The sequence below is a fragment of the Ictalurus punctatus genome, unplaced genomic scaffold, assembly GCF_001660625.3.
Source record: "Ictalurus punctatus breed USDA103 unplaced genomic scaffold, Coco_2.0 Super-Scaffold_100056, whole genome shotgun sequence".
Taxonomy (NCBI): Eukaryota; Metazoa; Chordata; class Actinopteri; order Siluriformes; family Ictaluridae; genus Ictalurus; species Ictalurus punctatus.
Genome location: NW_026521088.1, coordinates 3,185,402 through 3,210,553, shown reverse-complemented (window position 1 = coordinate 3,210,553; position 25,152 = coordinate 3,185,402). Strand labels below are relative to the sequence as shown.

The 25,152-nt window shown below is 40.0% G+C and overlaps 1 protein-coding gene across 14 annotated transcripts; it reads left to right on the top strand.

Moving 5' to 3' along the window:
• The first annotated feature begins 533 nt into the window (after nt 1–533).
• On the top strand, nt 534–19,098 carry LOC128628709 (myotubularin-related protein 2). 14 transcript variants are annotated; one of them, XR_008394814.1, is made up of 16 exons: nt 534–633; nt 729–863; nt 1,773–1,826; nt 1,930–2,045; nt 5,001–5,108; nt 5,231–5,331; nt 5,455–5,628; nt 5,866–6,188; nt 6,472–6,631; nt 11,616–11,765; nt 15,544–15,636; nt 16,280–16,348; nt 16,732–16,845; nt 16,973–17,147; nt 17,903–18,033; nt 19,016–19,098. XR_008394814.1 is itself a non-coding variant. In XM_053678966.1 (8 exons), exons 4-7 carry the CDS (start codon nt 1,980–1,982, stop codon nt 17,009–17,011), a joined length of 312 nt encoding a protein of 103 aa, XP_053534941.1. In that variant the 5' UTR covers nt 534–633; nt 729–863; nt 1,773–1,826; nt 1,930–1,979; the 3' UTR covers nt 17,012–17,147; nt 17,903–18,306. The 14 variants fall into 14 exon arrangements, 1 of the variants encoding a protein (XP_053534941.1); XR_008394813.1 differs by lacking the exon at nt 19,016–19,098 and adding an exon at nt 18,313–18,892; XR_008394812.1 differs by lacking the exon at nt 19,016–19,098 and having other exon boundaries at nt 5,455–5,598; nt 17,903–18,306.
• Nucleotides 19,099–25,152: the final 6,054 nt, after the last annotated feature.

Below are 25,152 nucleotides of genomic sequence, written 5' to 3'. Positions count from 1 at the left end.
CAAATATGAAAACTACAAATAAACAACATCTATTTATATCTGTGTATAATTAAAAACCTCTCTCAATACAAGAAATTCATATCCTAAATGTTGCAAGTGATTAATCTGATCATTTTATTCAGCTGTTTAATTATTACTTTCTAAATAATAAACAAATGAATGTTCTGGATTCATGAGGAATGTTTACATTTTGTGTCCAAACTCAAAAGTTTAAACAAAGTGTATATTTATGATAATAAAGCACAAAGAACGTGAAACCTCAAATCGTCTACAATCATCGATGAATTAAATATTAATTTAAAAAATTTAATTAAATAAGAGTAAGATGAAGTATATTTTTAATTAAAATGTAATTAGGAGCACTTTTAAAGTGGATTTGATTTAAAATAATGATAAAGCTGTTTTTTTTTATGTATTTGTATATCTTATCCTCTATCGTGTTTAAGAAGAAGAGAATAATGAAGCTTTTTATGAAATAATATTTGGGTTTATTTTATTTTATTTTCTCCTCAAAGATTCAAATTTACGTCAACGTCCGTTACGTTGGTGACGTCACCACGAGCGCGAGAAGTCGAAGGTAGGAGCAGAAAGCGGTGTTAGTGTTAGTTCTGGCCCGTTTGGACCCAAACTAAAGTGAGTTTATTTGGTTCTGTGTAACCGAACCCGTTCTGTTTTTTGCTGTATTGTGTGTGTGTGTGTAGTTAACAGTGTTAACACCTGTGTTTCAGGTGTATCAGTATGAAGCAGGCGGTGACGGCGCACTGATTCACTCTCGGAGCTCGGTTCACTAATGACCGAATCACCGAGGAACCGACCAAATATAACTCACACCCGCACGGAGAAGAAGAACAAGAGGAGGAGAAGTGAGAAATAACATTTTAAAACTGTTTTTATTCACTCTGGTTCAGTATTAATGTTAATATTATACAAATATACTAGCGGTGCTAGCTTTTGAGGAGGCAGTCCAGTCCACGCATGCGCAGTGTAATTAATGAGCAAGCTATTCGAAATGTGATTAGCAAATAGGTCGATGTTATTTTTGATTCTATTTAAAACGATGAATTCACTCTGTCAATAACTGCCCCGTCTGAGAATATTGCATGATTTACTTTTATAAGTGGACGTGGCAGAACGACATTTAGCTTCACTGGCTAATTAAAGCTCTTTTACTAGTTTAATGGCTGAGTCATCCGGCTTCGCGCATGCGCAGTGTGGGTTAAGGCGCTATAGTTCTCTTCTTTTGAATTATTATTATTATTATTATTATTATTATTATTATTATTGAGACCATTTGGGGTGAATTTGGAGCATGTGGGGGTTCGAGTGACCCCAGAATGACCTATAAATATTCTTTTAATATCTCCAGAACTGAAGCAGCACAAACGAAAATTTTTACGGCACAAACCAGCACAAACTATCCTGCCGATGTTTTGTGTTGGTGGGGGGGGCAACTTCACGCAGGTTGTGTGTGTGTGTGTGTGTGTGTGTGTGTGTGTGTGTGTGTGTGTGTGTGTGTGTGTGTGCGCTCTTCAAATATCCAGGTGTTAGATGGTCAAGTGTGTAGAGTACAGATAGAGTGCACAATTTAAGAAATAGGAACCAGTCAGAGAGAGGACATCGAAATAAGAACAGAAAGCACTGACCAAATAAGGAAATAGATTAAACCGGTACACGGCGTATGGGAGGCAGGAGATCGTGACAGTTATGTTGAATTATAACGTGTTGGATTATAGAAATAAATAAAGTGGTACTGATGTGTGTGTGTGTTTTAGGATGAGCTGGAGTGGGGCAAAGAGAACTGCATTCAGATCAAACGGATACAAGAGGTTATGACTCTCACTCTCTCACTCACTCACTCACTCGCACACATCTATACACACACTTCTCGACACAGATCCCTAACTATCATTTCTGGTGTGTGTGTATTAGAGGTGGCCGAGTTGTTTGAGGATCTAAAGAATTGAGTGTCACAATTCAACATGCACATCAGCGAAACTTTTCCCTCTGACTACACCAGCACGCACGCACAGAAATTCATAGTGCAGGTAACACACACACACACACACACACACACACGAGTAGAGCAGGTGTAGTTTAACAGCATATGTGTATAAAGAGGCTTTTTTCTTCAGGTCAAAATATATACAGCAGGGGTGCCCAATATGTCAATCGCGATCGACTGGTCGATCGCAAAGGAAGTGCAGGTAGATCGCTAGTTGACGTAGTTAGTTGACGTACAGGGCAGCCAGTCTGAGATCTCGTCTTTTCTCTCACCACACGTGTGCTATCAAGTGCGCCAGTGCTAAAGGCTAGCAAGCGAAATCGTGGGGAGAGGACATTTTTCAGTCTTTTAAAGACTTCATTGACAAAACCCAGCTCCAGTGTGCAAATTGATATCAGTCAATGGTTGAGCAGTGCAAATGGATTCATTGCCAAGTGCAGGGAAGACGATGCTTTCCCTGACTTCTTTAACTACCACTGTGTTGTGGATAAAAAATGTCATAAAATAAACATAAGGGAGACCTAGCATCCAGCAAAAGGGAGAAGAAGAAAAAAACGGGCACCTAGACACATAGAAGCGGGATTAGGCGGACATTGACGGAATGGAATTACACTTTAAAGATCTTTAAGAGCAGTAGTAGTCAAAAAAAGCCAAAAAGAGGTATACGAGCTGAGCTGAGGAGTGCTAATACACACACACACACACGCTCGTACAGTCAAGGGCGGGCAAGTAGACACAACATACACACACACTCTCTCGCTCTCATACACACACATGAATAACTTTAATAATATCTTATAGTAATAGAGAAACTATAAAAAGACAGAATAGTAGGATATGCAGGACAGTAGAACTGTAATGATATTAAGAAGTTGGAAGTACAGTAAACCGCTTTTCAAGTAGTATAAATATATATAAAATAAGAAATATAGTGCAAATATGAAAATAAATTATAAACTAGAAATACAGGAAAATGTAAACTTACTCATGACTCAAATGGTGAGGGTTCTTGGCTCGCAAGGAAGGCCTTAATTTTAAGAAAGAACCATGAGGAGCCAGTTATAAGGGTGGCTGGGTCAAACCGCCCCCCCCCGAGATAACGATAAGACCAAGGTCCCTCCCGGTTGTTTAGTCGTCTTGTCTACGTCATTTTATTTACCTAGGTAATTGAGAATCCTGGTTTCTGACCACCTAGGTAAATGAGAATCCTGGTTTCTGATTCTCTATGTAATTCAAAACGCTGGGTTTTTATTTTCTGGGTTATTAGAAATGCCTGGGTTCTGATTCTATGTGTAAGTGAAATAGGCCTTTTCTGGAAACATATGGGTTATCTAGTGTGTAAATACAGTATAAATACTGGAGCTTAAGCTCAGGGTAGGGGGATCACTTCTGAGAATTCTCATCGGTGTGGATCTCGTGTGGTGGAATGGAACAATAAAGCTGGACCCTTGCTTCTTCTCACTCACGGCTGGTGTATTTTTTTCCATCTCCAACTGGTCTCAGAGGTAGATGTGAGTATTTATTGGCTTTTAAGTTGAGTTTTAAATGTTTTTGGGTAATAGGCTAAATTTGAGCCAACAACTGCATAATACACCAACAAGCCTTATGCACAAGAATGCTAAACGTGAAAGAGATCATGGATGTGGCAACAAAGATCGTCTGTTCTATACGTGCTAGATCACTTCAAAGATGGCTGTTCCGTGCGCATCTGGAGAAGGCAGACTGCGACCAATCAGCTCCTGCTACACACTGACGTGAGACGGCTTAGTAGGGGTAAATTCCTGCAGAGATTTCGAGAGCTCTGTCCGGAGATAAGCGAGTTTCTTTTTGCTGTTAAACATGCAGAATACACCCAGGTCAATGATGATCAGTGGTTGCTGGACTTTTTTTAACCGAGCATTTTTAACCGATCTGACCAACTTAATTTGGAGCTGCAAGGAAAAGACAAAAATTAAAGGCAGTCAATGCCTTTAAACGGAAAATGCAACTTCTGTTTTCAAAGCTGCAGCACCATGTTTTTGGGAACTTCCAAAACCTCGCGTCAGATCTGGAGACCCAGCGGAAGGCTTGTGCGCAGTTTAACATTGCACGCTACACGGAGCAGATTGACAGCTGTCGGTCAGAGTTTGACAGATGCTTTCAAGACTTTGCTTTATTGGAGGCATTCGCCACATTCATGTGCTACCCGTTTAGGGACAATGTTGAGGTTGATTCACTCGCATCGAAAATTGCAGCGCTGTTTCACCTGAACTCGTCTGAAGTGGAGGATGAGATTTTGAAACTACAGACTGACATTCAGCTGAAGTCCAGGGCTCATGGACAGTTCTGGAACTTACTCACAGGGGAAAAGTACCCAAACATGAGGAAATGTGCCACCTCCTTGACTGCATTATTTGGCTCTACTTATTTATGTGAGTCAGCCTTTTCCCTCATGAAGATCATTAAGTCCAAATACCGTTCCACAATGACTGATCATCATTTGGAGGCCTGCTTGAGGCTGGCTACCAGCAGCTACTGTCCGGACTATGCAACCCTGGCTGATTCTATTCAGTGCAAGTCATCAGAGTAAGGTAATGACCAAAAATGTACTGAATTGTATCGCGCCATAAGGGTTCATGCAGTTATGCAAGATACATGAACATATATTGTATGTATGTGTGTGTGTGTGTGTATGTGTGTGTGTGTATATATATATATATATATAAGTATACGCAGTATATAAATAAATATGTTTAGCATTTTTAGTGTAGGTAGATCTCTTTGACTGGTCATGTTAAAAGTAGCTCGCAAGTCAAAAAAGTGTGGGCACCCCTGATGTACAGTAAATATAAATATTAGTCATAATTCGCAGCCTTAGAAGCACAAGCATCCAAAGTAAAATTGCAAATGCAGAGTTTAAAATTGTCACCATGACGACAAAGTCCAAGAAGTGTAACTTACTCCTGCAGAAAATAAATAATAATTATTATTAAGTATCAGTGATGTTTCCGTTGTTCAGGTGGCAATTGCAGGCACATTTTATCCGAACTGCTTCCTCCAGGGAACTGTGGACGAGGAGCTCGCCTCCAAGGAGCTCTATGAAAACAACCCCAGGACCACCATAGTGGTATTCAGTCAGCTTCCATTTAACTAGGGGATTATTATTATTATTATTATTATTATTATTATTATTATTATTATTATTATTAATAATATTTCTCTCTCTCCCTCCCTCTCTCTCTCTCTCAGGTGTGTAATCTCCCTCCATTTGCATTCCTCTACTATAAACAGCTCCAGTCTCTCTTCAGACACTGTGGTTAAATCAAATCCATCTCCTTTGACAGCTCCAGGTGTGTGTGACACCACTGTGTGTGTGTGTGTGTGTGTGTGTGTGTGTGTGTGTGTGTGTGTGTGTGTGTGTGTGTTTAATTGTGATTTTCTGTAAACATGTATTGTGGGTCTGTGTGTATCAGGGCCTATGTAGAGTTCTACCGCTCGTCAATGAGAGGTTCTGGCGTTCTCCCAGAGGTCTCTCTGTCTCTCCTCCTCACGCAGCAGAGACTTCCTCTCCATGTCAACGTTTAACCTGCTGGAGAGGTGGAGACTTGGGCAGGGGGGTAGTGTATCTCACACCTCAGATATACACGGTACACACACACACACACACACACACTGCAGCGAGCATCATCAGATGAGTCATGGTTACATTTTAAGTGAGAGTAGTCATGTGACCACATCCCCTAGACAGTGTGATGTTTAGATGATGTTCTGTACATTAGTGCTGTTCTGTTACAGGTCTCTCTCTGTGTCTCTCTCACTCACTGTGTGTGTGTGTGTGTGTGTGTGTGTGTGTGTGTGTGTGTGTGTGTGTGTGTCTCTCTCAGGGTGAATGTGGATTTTCAGAATCAGTCAGTGAGCCCTGTCGGGGTTCTGAGCAGCTCCATTGAGTTGGAGAATCTTCTGTCTAACCCTGTCTTTATCGTCAATATCACCGAGGTGTCTGTTCCGCCTCTTTCACTTTCAGTGCACAAATAAAAAAGAAGCTGTGGCTCCTGTGTGTGTGTGTGTGTGTGTGTGTGTGCACTAACAGGAGGTCCAGGTGCAGCCTTTGGATATTGATGAAGATTTACTGCCCCTGCAAGACCTTCCTCAACTGCGTAGTCTGGAGCAAAGGATGCAACAGAGCCCAGATTACAAGCAAAATCTGGTGAGTTTTTTTCCTTTTTGTTAACAACTACTTGCACAATTACACAGCTACTGAGAGCATTTCTGTTTTCTCAAGGTGACACACTCGTACTCAAAGCACAACACTGAACACCACTTTGATATGAGGGAACAGTTATGACCTACTCTTTAGTAGAGATGGAAAACACACAGGGCAGGGTAACTGCAGGAGTAGTGAGAAGCACTGACACAGTTGACGAGGCAATACATGCTTATTAATTATTTGTTTTTATACTAGTGTATATTATTTTTTAAATCGGTTTCAGGTAAACTGGTTGGCGCTTATTGACGGGGTGTATGTGCGTGACTGCACCTGGCGCATATTGAAGAGGGTGATTGCTAACTCCCTGGCAAAGAATCTCAATTGGAGGGGAGTCAATGGAAAGACTTCACTGTCCGCTCTCCAACTCGGAGAGGTCGTGATTGGTAAGTATATCTGTTTACATACAGAATTAGCTGTCTCTCTCAGATGATATGTAAGGGGTAATCCACGGCTAGATGTGCATTAAACGATTTTAATGCATGATGTGGAGGAAAAGAACCACTCGTTCAAATCGTTTAATGCACACCTAGCCATGGATTACCCCGCCTATACCATGGTCTTTCCACAATTAATAACGTTAAAGCTGTCATTGGTTTAGAAGCGCAAACTTTGATTAGAAGTTTAAAATAAACTTTGGGAGGTCCCACTTCGGCTCTAATTGGCTATTTATATTTCTCTGGTTTACTTTATTTAAATGGTTAGTAGTCATATGGATCCCAGCATAGCTGGGACAGGCACGCCTTTAAGATTTATTAGTTGGAACGTCAGAGGTATGGGTAATCCTGTCAAGACATCTAAGGATTTTATACATTTGAAACATTTAAACTTCAATATAGTATTTTTACAGGAGACGCACCTACGTCTTAAAGTATTAAAGTGAGTCAAGTCTTCCACTCGAACTTTAATTCGAAAGCAAGAGGGGTCGCTATTTTAATTGACAAAAGGTCACAGTTTTCCTCCACTAACGTTGTTGCTGATGTGAACGGTAGATATATTATAGTTGCTGGTACTCTGATGCAAAGACAGGTGTTGTTGGTAAATGTACACGCTCCAAACTTTGATGATGTGGAATTTGCTAATAGATTGTTGAGCAATCTCCCTTTTTAAATACTCACCTGTAGATTTTCGGTGGAGATTTAAACTGTGTAATTCACCAAAACTTTGATCGGTCTAATCCCCGTACTCTGAATCAATCTGCTATGTCTAAAACATTTTCAGATTTTATGGGTCAGAACGGTCTCGTTGATCCCTGGAGATCCCGTAACTCTGCTCTTAAAAAGTTTTCTTTCTTCTCCCAGGTGCTATCCTATTGAAATCCTATTCGAGGATTGATTATTTTTTATAGACAGCACTCTTGATTCTTGTGTAGTTTCTTCTGACTATTTGGGTATTGTAATTTCTGACCATGCGATCATGAATTAGATATTCATCTTTCTATTTATAAACGTAGCCCACCGCCTTGGAGATTTAATTCTCTTCTTTTAGCAGACAGTGAATTCTGTGAGTTCATTTCTACTTCTATGGATGACTTTCTTTTCTTCAGTCAGAATGACTCCACCTCTTATTCATTGTTATGGGAGACACTTAAATCCTATATCAGAGGGCAGATTATTTCTTACTCCACTCTCTGTAAATAAAAGCGCACTGCTAGGGTTAATGAACTTACATCTGCGATCAGTAGTCTCGATCAAAGATGTGCGTTGAACCCCTCTCCAGAACTTCTTAAACAGCGAATCGACTTACAGGCAGAATTCAATCTTATTTCGACTAAAGAGGCGGAGCGCTTGTTGTTACGTACTCCTGGTTCATATTATGAACATGGCGACGAGCCGAGTCGTTTACTGGCACGTCAGCTACGGCGACAGGCCGCTTCCCGTCTCATACCTAGTGTTAAAAACACTCATAATATCATCACAACAGAGCCCATGGAAATTAATGCTACTTTTAAATGGTTTTACTCTTCACCTTATAAATCTGAATTTCCTGCAGACGATACTAAAGTGAATGCATTTCTTCAAGACCTTTTTAACGCTGTTATTGATTCGAATACTGCCATGCAACTGGACTCCCCACTCTCTTCAAGAAATTTGAATTCAGTTAAAACTATGCAATCTAACAAAGCTCCTGGCCCGGACGGGTTTCCAGTTGAATTGTTTAAAATGTTTATTGGAAAATTAGCTCCATTGCTTTTATCTGTGTTCAACGAATCCTTGGAATGTGTCTTTGCCTCTGACTCTGACACAAGCCACGATAGCTCTGCTTCTTAAGGAGGGTAAGGATCCAACCTCCTGTGGTTCTTATAGGCCGCTGTCTCTGCTTAATGCAGATGTAAAGGTGTTGGTGAAAGTAATGGCATCTCGTTTAGAGGACATTATCCCTTATATTATATGTGAAGAGCCGAAGGGTTTTATAAAGGGACGTCAGATGTTTTTCAATACCCGTACGCTCTTTAATATAATTTATTCAAAGCATTCGGCAGTGCTTCCTGAGATTGTGATTTCATTAGATGCTGAAAAAAGCATTTGATAGGGTTGAGTGGGAGTATTTGTTTGCAGTCTTGAGGAAGTTCGGATTTGGGGATGAGTTTATTTCTTGGATTAGCCTCCTTTACTCAACCCCTAATGCCAGGGTTCAGACAAACGATCTCGTCAAGGTTGTCCTTTATCCCCTCTGCTTTTTGCTGTCGCTATCGAACCTCTGTCTATCGCATTAAGATCTTCTCCCTTGTTTAAAGGAATAGTTCTATACGGTGTAGAATACAAATTGTCGCTATATGCTGATGATTTGTTATCGTATGTAACCGATCCTGTTGCCTCTATGCCAGCTGTCTTGGCTGTTCTGGAGTCCTTCGGTGTTGTCTCTGGTTATAAATTAAATTTGGATAAAAGCGACTGTTTTCCTGTCAATACTGCAGCATTTTCTCTCCAACAGTCAGATTTACCGTTTCGATTTAGTCAGTAAGGGTTTAAATACCTAGGTATCAACGTGACACGTTCTCTATCTAGTCTTTCATCAGCTAACTTCACTCCCCTTATCTCAAAGGTTAAATCTAGCATTCAGATTGGGGTAACTTACCCCTTTCTCTAATTGTCAGGATCACTGTCGTCAAAATGAATATATTACCGAAGTTTCTTTTCTTGTTCCAGCAAGTGCCTCTTTCTCTGCCAAAATCATTCTTCGATTCATTGGCTAAGATAATTAGTACTTTTATAGACTTTGTAGACTTAGTGGAGGACTTGCATTACCCAATTTTCAATTCTATTACTGGGCTGCGCACATCCATAAACTCTGCTACTGGGTTAAATCTCCTGGATCTTCTTGGTCTAAATTGGCACTATTGTCGTGTAGGGAATCCTCTTTACCTGCTTTACTTTACTCCTCTTTACCTACAAAACTCTCCCTATATACTGATAATATAGTTGTCCTCAACACTTATGACTTGGTATCAGTTTAGACGGCGCTTTAAATTTGTAGGTGCATCCTCTTTGTGTCCTTTAGTCAACAACCATCTATTTCCTCCATCGTGTTTGGACTCCACATTCTCAGTGTGGGATGACAAGGGTATTGAACAAGTTAGAAATCTGTATCACGAAGGTGTGTTCGATAGCTTTGCCAATCTGGCATACTCTTATGACCTCCCTGTGACTCATTTTTTTTCGGTATTTTCAAATTCGGAATTTCGTTTCTAGATGTTTTCCTGATTTCCCCTCTGTGCCTCCTGAACAGGCTTGGGAAAGCTTGTTTTCAAACAATCCACATCAGAGAGGAATGATTTCTAGGATTTATGATTTCATTCTGGCGTTAGGTAGTGAGTCGTGTAAGAAAGTTAGGAATGCGTGGGAAACGGAGTTAGGAGTACAGATAAGTGAGGGGTGTTGGGAACGTGCTATAGGGAGGGTACAGTCTACCACTTCCTGTGCTCGTCTTGGACTCATCCAGTTCAAAGTTTTACACAGAGTCCATCTGTCCAAGTCGAGACTTTCTGTGATGTATCCGGACGTAGAGGACAAGTGTGATAAATGCCATGGCTCTCCCTGTCATCTTGGCCATAGGTTTTTCTTCTGCCCTGATCTCCATGGTTTTTGGACTGTTTTTTTACCATCATGTCCACTATTCTCAGGGTAGATTTAAATCCTTGTCCATTGATTGCTGTATTTGGGATTCCTGATGCCTCAGTTCCATTGAGCTTGATACAAAAGGATGTTTTTGCTTTCACATCCCTTATAGCAAGACGTTCCCTACTGTTGCAGTGGAAGTCTGCTAAATACCCATCTATCTCCCAGCGGCTAAAGGGCGTGATGTTTTTTCTGAAACTCGAGAAAATAACATATAGGATGAATGGTTGTACGGACAAGTTTTTTTTATAAAGGGCATCCCTTTATTGTATACTTTATGGAGTTAGACACTTCCCACTTAAATTTTTGTGCCTGTTGTTGGATTTTACAATATCTTTATAACCAGCGACAGTTATTGGGTATCCATGATGAGGCGGGGGGCGGGTTTTCTGCATTTTTAATTTTGTTTTCCTTTGTTAGTGAAAAAAGAAGAAAAACCTGTGAATGTTTACTGCTGTGTGTTGCTCAATTTGTTTTCCTTGGGAAAGGGAGGGGAGGAGAGAAGAGAAAAGGTGATGTTCAGTTGACATGTAGACGTGTTCAGGAGAAATGTTCAATAAAAATGAAACTGGAAAGAAAAAAGTAGTTTAAAATAAACTTTAATTTCCATAAGTTAGGTGGTCAGATCTGGAATTTTGTCTGAAGTAAATCAGACACAGAGATAAAGTAGTGTGATAAGATTTAGGAATGATCACGGTGATCAAACTGGCTGGAATTACCTGTGCAATAAACAGTTACAGTGAGGGGGAAAAAAGTATTTGATCCCCTGCTGATTTTGTACGTTTGCCCACTGACAAAGAAATGATCCGTCTATAACTTTAATGGTAGATTTATTTGAACAGTGAGAGACAGAATAACAACAAAAAAATCCAGAAAAACGCACGTCAAAAATGTTATAAATTAATTTGCATTTTAATGAGGTAAAAGTATTTGACCCCCTCTCAATCAGAAAGATTTCTGGCTCCCAGGTGTCTTTTATTTTTTAATTTTTGACATGCGTTTTTCTGGATTTCTTTTGTTATTCTGTCTCTCACTGTTCAAATACAACTACCATTAAAATTATAGACTGATCATTTCTTTGTCAGCGGGCAAACGTACAAAATCAGCAGGGGATCAAATACTTTTTTCCCTCACTGTATAATGCACACCTTCCAGCCAATCAGAATCCAGTATTCACACTGACCGTGGTATAAGTGTAATTAATGCTTAAGATTCATAATGACTGTACGATATGTGTTGCTTTATTCCAAAGCTGCAGTTCATAGAAACCTCTTCACGGCTAAAGCTGCAGAGATGGAGGTCGAGGGGACCATGAAGAGGCGGCTCCAGCTGGCATCAGATCGAGAGTGTGGGCGCAAGAGCAGACTTTTGATAAAGGAGGGTATTTACAGTGTTTTAACTGGTGTGTTTTTTGCGCTATTATTAATTTGTTAAAATGTTCATATTATAGTCTATTTTTAATTGTTTATAAAAGTCCTTGCTGTTTTTAAGTGGCTGAATTAGTGTGTGTGCGCGCGTGTGTGTGCGTTGGTAGCTGGGTGGGTATATAGTTCTGGTCTGAAGTTGACATACCCCTTGCAGGAGAAAGAGACCCTGTGTAATCTGTTTAAACGACTTTTACGCATGTTTTGCAGAGAGATCATTTTCACCTTGCTGTTTGGGTCTCTGTCCCACACTGTTACAGTGCAGTATTGAGAGCACGAGGGAGATCGATTTTCTATCAGAAACAGTGACTATATAAAATGGACGTCAACACGCACCACTCTGTGAGGTCATTTCTCGCTCTCAACAGAGTAGTTGTGATTGTTTAGTGTTTACGACGGGGCCAAAACATTCAAGGCCATGGTGTATTTTGACTGTTCCTGTAGCATAATCTCACCAAACTGTGTGTACACGAGTCCACAGACACTGAGTCTATTCACAGTTCCATGCTGTGTAGATGTTCTGCTCATCCTCACTGTACCGTAAAGGTCAGAACCTCACATCTGTAACCTTGTAGCTTTTCTTAATCAACACGACTGCAACCAAGCTTGTGTAGCACTACTATTTTTAGATCTCCGCCTCTCAAAAGTATTGGCGCCCTGCGCGTCCGCCTCTCAAATCTTTTGGCGCCCTACGCAGCCAGCTCTCAAATCTGTTGGCGCCCTATGCGTCCGGCTGTCAAATCTATTGGCGCCCTATGCGTCCAGCTCTCAAAACTATTGGCGCCCTTCACGGGCAGTTCTCAAAAGTATTGGCACCCGATCTGAATTTTGCCACGGCAAGCACCACTCACATTTTCTTCAGGAAATGTACCTTTAAAATAATAAAAAGTCTCTCGCTAGGCTGTGTGTCGAGATAAACGTAAAAACATCTTGAGTTTGTGTTCACCACAGACCTTATTTCCGGCATTTAACCCAAAACCCCATTGACGGAAGTGCTAATACGCTGAATCGTTTCTGGGTTTCACGACTCATTCCTGCAGCACTCTGTAAGACGGGCTGTTGTTATCAAACCATCGAAGTAAGATAAGCGGCTTTGGTAATGATTCTTTAAATGAACCGATTCAGAATCCTCTTCTTGAATCGTTTGAGTCGTTCTCACTCGGTCAGGGTTGCACGTGTGGGTTGCTTTTCCTGCACGTGTAATCAGCACGTGTTCACAGACCGTAAATCCCGACCCCATGGTAGACACTCGACAGAAATTTCATACTAAAGTAAGTATTTTATATTTTCTGGGTCTAAACAGAGCAGAAGTATTGCTAATGTGATGTACAGATTCTATTGGACTGGTGAACTGTGTGGATTTGTATATTTAACCCAGTTTAATATGGCCTGCTTTGTTCAGTCAGAGACAAGTAAATCTGTTCTAATGTTCATTTATTTTCCATAGATAAAACACGTTTGTTTACACATGAATACGTACTTTATGCTTTCAGAATGGTGGAGATTTGGCTCTTAACTATGGTTAAGTGGGGGGTACTATAAAATGCACAGTTCTGAGACACTATATACCTATACTGTGAAATCAGTACATGTGTGTTTAGAATGATTATAGCTTTTGGGGAAAAAACTATGCTTGAATCTATTAGTCCTTGTTCTGATGCACCTGTAACGTCTCCCTGAGGGCAACAGATCAGAGCCAGGGTGAGAGCTGTCCTCAATGATGGTTTTTCCTCTGCTGAGGCAACGGGGGGTGTAAATATCCATCAGGGAGGTGTTGTGGATAAAAAATGTCATAAAATAAACATAAGGGAGACCTAGCATCCAGCAAAGGGGAGAAGAAGAAAAGACGGGCACCTAGACACATAGAAGCGGGATTAGGCGGACATTGACAAATTGGAATTACACTTTAAAGATCTTTAAGAGCAGTAGTAGTCAAAAAAGTCAAAAAGAGGTATACGAGCTGAGCTGAGGAGTGCTAATACACACACACACACGCTCGTACAGTCAAGGGCGGGCAAGTAGACACAACATACACACACATGAATAACTTTAATAATCTTATTGTAATAGAGAAACTCTCTATAAAAAAACAGAATAGTAGGATATGCAGGACAGTATGGAGGATATGCAGGAGCTTAAGCTCATCACTTCTGAGAATTCTCATCGGTGTGGATCTCGTGTGGTGGAACGGAACAATAAATCTGGACCCTTGCTTCTTCTCACTCATGGCTGGTGTCTTTTTTTCTATCTCCAACTGGGCTCAGAGGTAGATGTGAGTGTTGGTTTCTATGTTGAATTTTAAGTGTTTTTGGGTAATAGGCTAAATTTGAGCCAACAGAGGGGAGAGGTAATAAATAAACTTATAAATGTGATTACTTGATGAACGTAGACAGAACTCTATAAATGTGAAATGTTTTGTTGAAGTTCAGATGAATCTCTGATGTACAGAATCTTCAACAGAGTTCTGCAGAAAGATTTTGAATGCCTGTCATTCACCAGAACAAATTTGCAGTTGAACACTCTGTCTAAATGAAAAAATCTAAACACACAATATAAAATTCCTGCAGTGTGAATAAAGCCTTTGTGTTGCTTTTAGCAAACATGTCTAGTACTCTCGGTTCAATGTACACAATTTACCCCATTTAAATGCATTTTGGAAATTGTTCCACATGGCCTTAAACTGTGAATATTCACTGTATGCCAAATAAGTAATCAAAGAATGGAATGGATTTTTTCTTCTCTAATGGACCATTAATCACAATTATAAAAGATGATGCATCAGGTACAAAGTATCAGGGTTTTTCCCCCCTCTTTCCCCACAATAGTTGCATGATTTATGCTACACCCTTTCCACCGTGTGTGTGTGTGTGTGTGTGTGTGTGTGTGTGTGTGTGTGCGCGCGCGCGCTACAAATCACTTTGAGGTAAAAATATTTTAAGGCAGCCACTTTCACCTTCCTACAACAATTGGTGACTGGTCTGAGGTGAAGCTTCTTGTCATGTTACTGTGGTCATGGATCACATTGTGGGGATCTCTGTAATGTAACCGTTTCTGTAATTATCCTTACTTGCCTTTGCGCTTTTGTGCTTCTGTGTCTTCTATTGGTGCTTTATTCTGCTTTTTAGGGCCCGAGCACCGCTGCTGCGAAGCCCTATTGTATCTGCTCCGTTTATTATTGGGGCAGTGCACCGAAGGTGCAGCGCTTCCGGTGACCACCGGAGGTGCAGGGCCCTATTGATTTTCTGGTGTTTATTGTTTATTTCATGCATTCTTGTCGTTTTTAAGGACCTAAACATGGCTGAAAACTCCCAAAACTCGGTAGACGCGCCAGCACCAGTGAAAATGTAACTTACATTGGGCATGGGCATGGTCGAGGAGCTCCTTAGCACCCCTGAATGCAGACAAAAGGTCGGGATGAAGTTGCTCCAATGTGCACGATTTACCATATATATATATATATATATATATATATATATATATATATATATATATATATATATATATATATATATATATATATATATAAAATTTGATAGATATGGGGTAATAAAGTGTAAAATATAGATAATTCACAATAATTTGATATCAGTTAGATTCAGCTTCGGACACAAGTTCCAGGTACTGATCGAGAAGGAGTGGATCAGCTTCGGACACAAGCTGACCTCGGTGCGTATAAGCAGTGAGGGCGTGGTTGTGTGTGGGCGCGTGAACGCATGTATATTTAACCCCATCTTTCTCTCTCTGTGTGTTTCTCAGCGTGTCGGCCTTGGAGATGAGAATCACGCCAACTCGGAACGATCCCCTCTCTTTGTGCAGTTCATCGACTGTGTGTGGCAGATGATGAGACAGGTCAGCTACTGATGCTTTACACCACAACACTGTTGAATTCTCCAATCTGATTGGTCAGAAGGCGTTGGAGACATTTCTGGAACAGCAAGATTCTGATTCCAGCTGCAAGGGAAATTACAGCTTTATAGTGATGTGCTCGTTCCTATAGTAACAGCTCATTGACAGGGTCTAGTATGGCGTACGCAATACATATTCTAAGCTTAATCGTAAACATATTATAAACATGTCACTTAAAGAAAAAGACGTATGATCATTGTGATCTAGTTAAGATTTATAAGTTATCTATTTATGGAAGTTTTATGGAAGTAGTCTCCAGTGTCACGGCAGAGAGGACATTGCACTTTCCAGTTTCTCAGTAACATTGCAAGTCTTATTAATTTCAAGAGTTAGGGGGAAAAAAGAGAGGCTTGTGAGGGAACTATTGTTTTATTTTAATGTTATAAAGTAAGAGATCATAATGAGAACTAACTCTCTTTTCCAGGACATTCCAAATTGTTCTATGGCTATGCCCCATGTTTGTGCAATGGTTCAGACCGGTTTTTCCTCTTTTCGCAGCTTCAAAATGGCTTGCTTTTCTCCCATAGACAGGTCTCTGGTCTTCATGTCGGTTTATTCTTTTTAACAACAAATGCTGTCTCCACAGGTGAAACCCAGGGCTCAAACCAAGAGAAGACATTCAGAGCTATTCATTCTTTAAAGTCCATTTAACGAGGTACACCTGGCCAGCAAGAAAAAAACATCACTCGTTCCAGTATTTTTGAACAGTTAATGAATAGGATGGCTTCAAAAAAGCTGCCATATTTTAAGCTGTGTAACACGTCTAGATGTAAATATGAGGAAATGAAAGCTGAAATTCTGATCTATCGTCTCATATTCGTCTTTTATCTCAAACCCAAATGTCTTCAGTATACAGCAAAAGCAAGTGAATTGGCCTTGATGATCCAATACTTTTGAAGAGGACTCTAATTGTAAGAATTAGATATAATTTCCGTACTGAACAAAGACTGATTATCTGTTCAGGCGTTATTGTGCAGATCCACATTTAAGCATCTTACTATACACTGTTAAACCCAGTGTTTGTGTTCTTTCTTTCAGTTTCCTTCTGCTTCTGAGTTCAAAGAGCTTTTTCTCATCCCCATCCTGGATCGCCCCTACAGCTGCCTGTTTGGTACATTCCTCTACAGCAGTGAGCAGGAGAGAATGGAAAAGGTACGCTCCACATTTCTCCACTAATGGGCGGAGGCTTTCCAGCCTGTCTGATTTTTCTGAATGGAAATGAATTTGTCTAAGTGTCTTATGACTTCTCTCTCTGTCTCTCTCTCTCTTTTGTTTTTAGGAAGTACAGGGTAAAACGGTCACTGTGGTCCTACGTTAACAGTCAGCCGGAGGACTTCACTAACCCGTTCTATGTGGACTGTAAAAACCAGGTGCTGTATCCACTGGCCAGTCTCACACATCTGGAGCTCTGGGTGGGTTATTATGTGCGTTGGAACCCACGCATGAGACCACAGGTGCTTATACTGCAAACCACACTCTATGAAATTCTGGGGAAATGCTCAAAAATAGTGTTTCCAATATATACCAAAATACCCAGTTACTTGTATAACTGAACAGTGTCACTTTAGACACATGATGAATGTCACTTTTCATTACTAGATGTTTCTGGGTTTTAACACCAAGTTTGCTTTAAAAAAAACAAAACCATTTCTATCAGCACAAAGCTAAAACAAACACAAAAGCTGGAGTAATGGGTCGGTAAGCATAAAAAGTGCCGTACACAGTGGAACTGGACACACGAGGATCTCTGACACTGTTGACTCTTCAGTGGTTCCATTTTCAGTTCTAGTTTGTAGGTACAGGTTTCAGTCTTCAACAACATTGTAGTTTTCTTTTTAAAATGCACTCCTTGGTTGTGCTCACTGCATTACAAACTCAAATCCAACATTGTGAGATTATTTTTTTTTTTTAAGTGTGTTGAAATGGAGTTTTCTTGTGATTCCTCTATATTCCTGTATATTTCATGATTGGCTGGTTAGAAAACTACATGAACGTACAGGTGTTCCTAATAAAGTGGACGGTGAGTGAACATGACGTGGCTGAAACGATTTCCAAAACACTTCAGGAGCAGCTAGCGATAAAGGTTACACCGGCTTGATGATTGATCTTTTAATAATGATACATAAATAAATAGAAAGCGAATGGAATGATTTAGAAAATCGGTGTCCCAGAACGATACTGATGTTTGTGTGCTTTGTTGATTATGTAGATGCCGCTCCATCAGAATCTGAGAGAGTTATTGTTTTTGCGTGAAGAACGTGGAGGAGCTCCAGAGAGAGGCCACGTCATCCTGCTCCATCTCCTCATCCTCAGAGCATACTTCTCCCTCCTCACATAGTGGTACACCACTTCACACTGCCGTCTAAATACACACACGCGCACACACACACATACATACATTTAAGAGCACACACTGTCTTTACTCAATGAATACACTCAGGCACAAGTAGGGAGTGGATGAGTATGAAGTGGGCACACACACACACACACACACACACACACACACATTCCTGTTTGCAATTTTTTTAACTATAGAGAAGTAACCTAGTGTCACATTTTATAAATCTTTAATACTTAAAAATGGATCTTGGATCAATGAGGTTTTCTACTGTTCTCAAGGCTTGGCATGCTGTGCATCCTGAGATGCTTTTCTGCTCACCATGTATGTAAAGAGAGCTTATTTGATGTTACCATGGCCGTCCTATTAACTTGACCCAGTCTGGCCATTCTCCTTTCGTCAACAAGGTGTTTCCACCCCGAGAACTGCCACTTACCGGATGTTTTTCACACAAGTGTGTGTGTGTGTGTGTGGAAATCCTAGGAGAGCCGCAGTTTCTGGAATACTCAAACCAGACCATTTAGAATCTACAACCATGCCACGGATAAAATCACTGGATTACATTCTGGTGTTTGATGTGAATATTGACTGAAGCTCTTCATCTGATCCTGCTTGATGTTGTATATTGTGGTGTTGCCATATGATTGGCTGATTGGATAATTGTATGAATGAGCACATGTACAAGTGATCAGTGAGCACATCTATCTACCATAGAGGTATTTTGGGGCAATACTTGACAATGTACCTGACTTTGTTAGATTTGTGGCCAAGTTGAAGAAGCTTTTGACATCCCAATGGAAAATAATAAATAAAACAATCCAGGACAAATTCACTTTCAGTATTTTATTTTTACATTGTTTTTTTCCCCCTTCATATTAATCTCTTTCTACAGAACCGGTCCAAACTTCATACGTCAATGCAGTAAGCAAGATAAACTGTCTACAGATAAAGAATCTAAGCATGCATCTGTTTTCACCCTTATAGAAAAAGTTTTGCAGTTCCTATCCAAAAGACACCAAGAGCCCAGATGTCCTTAGAAACTAAATGTAACCTCCAACTCGTGGCCTTTTCAGTAACTCGATTCCCAGACGTCGCCACACTGTTCACAGTGCATCCTTCAAATCCACCGTGCAGTGGAAATGGACCAGTCGATTTAAACGGATTGTTGAAAATGTACGTTGTTCAAGGCATTTTTGGATTTGAAATTTCGCTGCAAACCGAGTCTGAACAGTCGCCAGAATCTGAGGCAAAAACACACGAAGGAATGAGATCACGTCGTCATTGCCTCATCTCTGGTGTTCTACATTTTTGACGAAAGTAACACCAGAGATGCTGCGTTAAAGTGGTCAAGAAAATTACACCAGAGTAAAAAAATCTCATTGGGTTAGATTATAAACATCGACTGAAACTCTCGATAGGACGTGACACTGTTGGAGAGTTGCATACGAGCGGACATTCAACAATATTTAGTAGAAGCCTTGTGGATGTTTTCGTCTGTGTTCGTCTGTGTTCGTCTGTAATATACTGGACTGTCCTACCAAGAGTTCGACCACATACACATTCAACTGAAGCTCATACAGTCGGCATACTGAACTCTCCTTTTTGCCATAGTGCGGCCGCTTAACAGGATAAGGCCTCAGAAGTCAAGCACCAGCAGCTTGTGGCTAAAAAACTGCAGCAGAATTGAGCTCGGTTAGGAGGTGACTGGTGACGGAAAAAAGCCGGGGAACCCCGGAAAGGAAAACAGGGCTGTGTTCCAAATCTTTTATCGCCTCCTCTTCAAACTCCAAAAACCTCTGGGCCCTACAGCTAAATCCAAAGCTGAGGAAAACAACCGTTCAACTATGAAGGCCTTCTCAAACACAATGTTTGAGCGAAGGGAGGAAATGATCAAACACGGATCAATTGGAACACAGCCCATACAGCAAGACCGTAAAAATAGAGCGTAAATGATTCAAAAAGACACAAATCTAAGCCAAGTACAACCAGTTGAACATGAATAACACGCAAAGCACATTTCACAAGCATGATATCTTTCAAAAATGTCCAAAAGTACAAATTCCCTAATAAAGGAAAAAGACATGTTTGTGCTAACATGTAAGACTTGAGTTTCCACATCTTCCAAACAAGTACACTTGAGCGTCTTCGTTACTGTAAGCTCGGCTCTGCAAATCTGCTACCACAGTTGTACCAGTAAACACACACACACAGACAGAGCAAGTTAGCAAAGATCGGTCAACAAGGTTTCTTCAACGCAACCACCTTTTTATACACGTACGCTCACTTCATATTGACAGTCCCTTTTTAAAAGTGAATTAAACCATGAGCAGCTATCTTCTCAAAAGTCCGGTCAATTTCAGAGCACAAAAAAACTGCCTATATACACAACAATTCAGTCCCACAGCTCTGAAAGAAATGCAGAGCACAAATGTACAAATCACTGTGATTTCTATTTTTCTTACATGTGAAAAGGATGCTTGTAAAAAGATGATAAATCTTCACTGGGAATTACTTTAAGGTCATCAACAATTAATTTATAAATCAGGGGAGCCTGGCTCTGGTCCTGAATTCCTGTAATCATGCACAGTGTGATGATTTCTCATCTAACACTCCCACCTAATGACCCGAGGACTTAAATCGGGTGTGATTCAGGAAAATTCCCAAACTGTACTGGACTGTAATCTTACAGGACCACAGTAAGGCTTCCCTGCTCTAAAGCGTTTCCTACAGAAATATTTATTTGAACATGATGTGGATAATCTAATCACAGACTCTGGATTAACGGTGCACACAGCGATGCTTTCACACAAAAGTGTGATGGACACTAAAAAGCTGGAGCAACACTAATGCATGAATAGTTTGTCTCAGAGTTTGTACTTTCAATTAGAAACACATTAAACCTCTGCACAGTTTCCAACTTCATATGAATAATATTGTAAACAGTCGTATTAGTGAGAATGAGGACAAATGGTTAAATATTCACAGAAAGTTTGACTTAGTCATAAAGCAGATGTCCCTCCCCTCCCCCCACTGAGAGCATGTATGCGTTGAGCAGTGCTCCCTCTTCAGGCTGGGAGATGTATCACAGGTTACACCACGTTGTCTTCTGTGGGCGGCTCAGCATTGGGGGGCTGGAGGAGAGTTTGTTGAACTATAAAATGACATTTTCACTTAGGGGTGTACTCACTTTTGTTGCCAGCGGTTTAGACATTAATGGCTGTGTGTTGAGTTATTTTGAGGGGACAGCAAATTTACACTGTTCCACAAGCTGTACACTCACTACTTTACATTGTAGCACAGTGTCATTTCTTCAGTGTTGTCACATGAAAAGATATCATCAAATATTACCATAGCAGGCTGAGATTTTCACATCAACAAAGGTCAAGCGTGCTCGTTAGAATATCAGCCTGGAAAGTTTTCAAATCGGTCTTATCAGTGTTTTTTTGCTCGCTCATTCACACTTTGCATTATGGGTACGATAACAGTCTATCCTTCTGCCCAACATGGATAAAACTGGCCATGTCAGCCATTTTGACAGCCTGTGGTGTTGTCTGGTTAAAAATGTGTGTAAGTTTATATTCTAGATTATATTTGTAGTACATCTCCTTGCACATGCACTTTTTCCCCTTAATAGTACAGGGACATACTTGTGCATGAAAAGCAGATAGAACAGTATAATCAAAAAGAGTGCGAAGAAGACGAAGGGGAAAAAGTAGAGTAGTCGTGGTCCCGCCCTCCTTTAAGCCAACCAATGAAAGCAAAGCTCGTTATCAAACAAAATCAAGGTCTACAAAATAACCTGTTGGGAGAACACCACATATAAACACTACACCTTAAAGTGATTAACATCCTATATAAGGTTTGCATAATTATTAGCTTCTCCAATTCAGGAAAATGGGCCAAAAAAAAAAGGTCAGAAATTGTAAAATGCCTATCAGGGGGCTGCAGCATACTGACGATCACAAAATTATTGAGGCGTGACCTCCCAACAAAAATGCTTATTATTGTCATTCATTACTGTATCGGCACACTTGCAGTGTAAATTCTGTTGTTTATTATAATGGAAGTGATGTGTTAGTAACGAGGCCGCGTTGCGATCACGCGTGGTGTAGACGCGCTGATACAGAGTGTAGAGCGAGTAAGATCTGTAATGTCTAATTCAAACACAAAATTTTATATAATTTATTTTATAGTATTTATCCATTATTTTCATGGCTGCACAAAAAGCACTGAATTAAACTACAGTCCTAATTAATAATATATATTCTGCTGTGTGTGTGTGTGTGTGTGTGTGTGTGTGTGTGTGTATTGGGTTATTTTCTGTTTTGGACAAACACTTGTGTAAAGTTTTAGTCTGAAGTAACACTCAGTTTGTGGATTTTATTTAAAATAAGATGAAATGGTACTGAAAGTTTGCCCCGACCCATCTGATTAATCTAAAAAATAATCGACAACTAATCGATTATGAAAATAATGGTTAGTTGCAGCCCTAATAAATATTAATGAATGAATCATCCCCACTCCTTCCTCCAAGTGGATTTACCATATATTGTGTATGAGTATGGTTCATGTAGACCAGTTTACCTCACAGCTCCATGTTCCCTGATTCGATCCTGAGCTCAGGATACTGTTTATGTGGAACTGCAGTTTCTCCCTGCATCTGCAGTTTCTCCCTGCATCAGGATTCCTCCAGGTTTTCTCCCATCACACAGACCTACTGGTTGGTGGATCTCCTATGCTATCTTGCCCCATGGAGTGAATGAGTCTGTGATTCTGTGTCTGTGTGTGTATCCGTGGTCTCTTGTGATGCACTGATGTAAGATATATTCTTGCCTCTTGCCCATTAATCCTGGATAAACTCTGGATCCTCCTCGACCCTGAGCAGGATGAAGTGGTTACTGATGATAAATAAATGAGCAAAGTTGACAAATCGCATCTGTTTTTTACTTGTATCTACTCTATGGGTCAATATCGTACACTCATATAATTGTCAGATTATTAGAAATCCATGGCTTCAATATGTGAAGGGGAAAATATTGTTAATATAAAATTATATCTAATTCCTTTAATGCAAATAGGTAGAGTACAAAGCCACCTACTAAGCCACTGCAGTGGAACTGCATGATAGAAGTAACAACTTCATTCATGTCATGTTCTGTGAAGAGATTACTACACACCTTTGTAAGATATATTCAGTTTCTTGTCTATTTCTGACATGGAATAGCCTTCATTTCTCAAAACAACAATAGACTGATGAGTTTCTGAAGAAAGCTGTTTCTTTCTGGCCATTTTGTGTCTGTAATCAAACCCCCAAATGCTGATGCTCCAGGTTCTCAAGTAGCCCAAAGAAGGCCAGTTGTATGGCTTTCTTAAACAGCACGACGGTTTTCAGCTGTGCTAACATCATTGCACAAGGGTTTTCTAATGATGAATGAACTTTTTACCATGATAATGTCAGATTAGCTAACACAATGTGCCACAGGAACACAGGAGTTGCTGGTTGGTGAAAATGGGCCTTTCCATGCCTACGTAGATATTCTCTTAAAAATCCAGCTATAATAATGACTGTATTTCTGAACAATGTTATTTTAAAAATTGTGATTTTCATTCAAAAGCAAGGCAATTTCTGAGTGACTCCAAACTTTTGAACTGTAGTGTTGCTAAAGTCATAAAGTTAATAGTAATTCTCTCATGGTGGTGTTCTAGTTATAATATCAGTACAAGCCACTGTATAAGGTGTGCTACTGTAACAAAAGAGACAGAACATTAGTTTGGTTTGGAAATTACCAGAAGGTTTGATCATTCTAGACAGCATGGCTCAGGTTAATTGTCAGTCATAAAATACAATAAGTGGAGAGAGGAAAAGTAAAAGGATATCATGGCTGCATGATTAAATGATACACTGATGGATTTTCTGTGCATTACAGTGCGTGTTTTTATGAAACATTGTAAGAAGCAGTGGAATAAGGTGAACTGAGAAATATAGAACATTACTTAATAGGCCTAATACTGAATATACAAAGAGTTTTATTTAGTGTACATACATTTTAAGAATTCATGCTGGTTTTATTTTCTAATTTATTTTACTTTTTTTATTCTATGGTATGCTGGTATGGCAAGAAATAAATTATAAATGCTACTTACATTTTAATGGCGTTTTCTAACTCTGTGTGTGTGTTTTAACATAATCTGTTTACAGTGAATTCTATAAAAGATTGGGTATGAATGTGGATTTAAAAATAAACAACTTTAATCTCTATGATTACATGAACACAGTACACTAAGTAAAAATCTCTGCATACGGGTGGACTGAAAATGAGGAGATGGGAAGCAGGCTCAAAAATCACTTCTTTATTTTCCTTCACTATTTCTGTCTCTTTTCAGGAATTTTATTTCATTATGCACATATCTAGACACATGGCTGTCCGCTTTCTCTCCTGTGTCTGTCCCCTCTCTCCCCCTTTTATCCTGCTCATTGAAACACAGAACACCTGTTACAAAATCCTGCACAGGTGTAGATCCTTACCACTCACTTTTCCCTGGCTCCGCCCTCCATTCACAAACTGGTGTTCAACCAAACCCCGCCTCCACAAATAAGTAGTAGGCAACTTCTATATTTCCCAGTCTACCTCATTTCCCTGCTTATTATGATGTTTCATAAAAACACCGTTTAATACAGATAAAATCCATCAGTCCATCATTTAACCACCAACCCATCATTTAACCATAGGTGTGAGGTGTTTCATGCATCTCTTCCTGTAAATCCCTTCACTTTTCCTTTCTTCACTTACTGTATTTCCAGTCTTTCCCAATTAACCTGAACCATGTTGTCTAGAATTACCAAACCATGTCTGAAAATGATTCAACTATAAACATATGTACATGACAGATTATTATCCCTTATGCTTAATGTTTACAGTAATTAGATACACTTTGTTAGTATTTAGTGGTATTGCCTGTTGAACTTGGGGTAGCCTTCCACAAGCTTATCATGATTTGCTGTAATTTGTGCTCATTCCTCCAGACAGAACTGTTTTGAAGGCCTCATTGCTCAGACATGCTTTTTCACTTCAGTCCACAAATTTTCTTTGGGAGTCAAGTCAGGGTGTTTTTGATGGACA

What these genes read in the sequence shown, in the direction of transcription:
- LOC128628709 (XM_053678966.1), top strand. Translation starts at nt 1,980, where the DNA reads ATGCACATCAGCGAAACTTTTCCCTCTGACTACACCAGCACGCACGCA. An exon ending in CACAGAAATTCATAGTGCAG is followed by an intron (nt 2,046 to 15,543) that starts GTAACACACACA and finishes TGTGTTTCTCAG; the next exon opens with CGTGTCGGCCTTGGAGATGA. An exon ending in TGTGGCAGATGATGAGACAG is followed by an intron (nt 15,637 to 16,731) that starts GTCAGCTACTGA and finishes TCTTTCTTTCAG; the next exon opens with TTTCCTTCTGCTTCTGAGTT.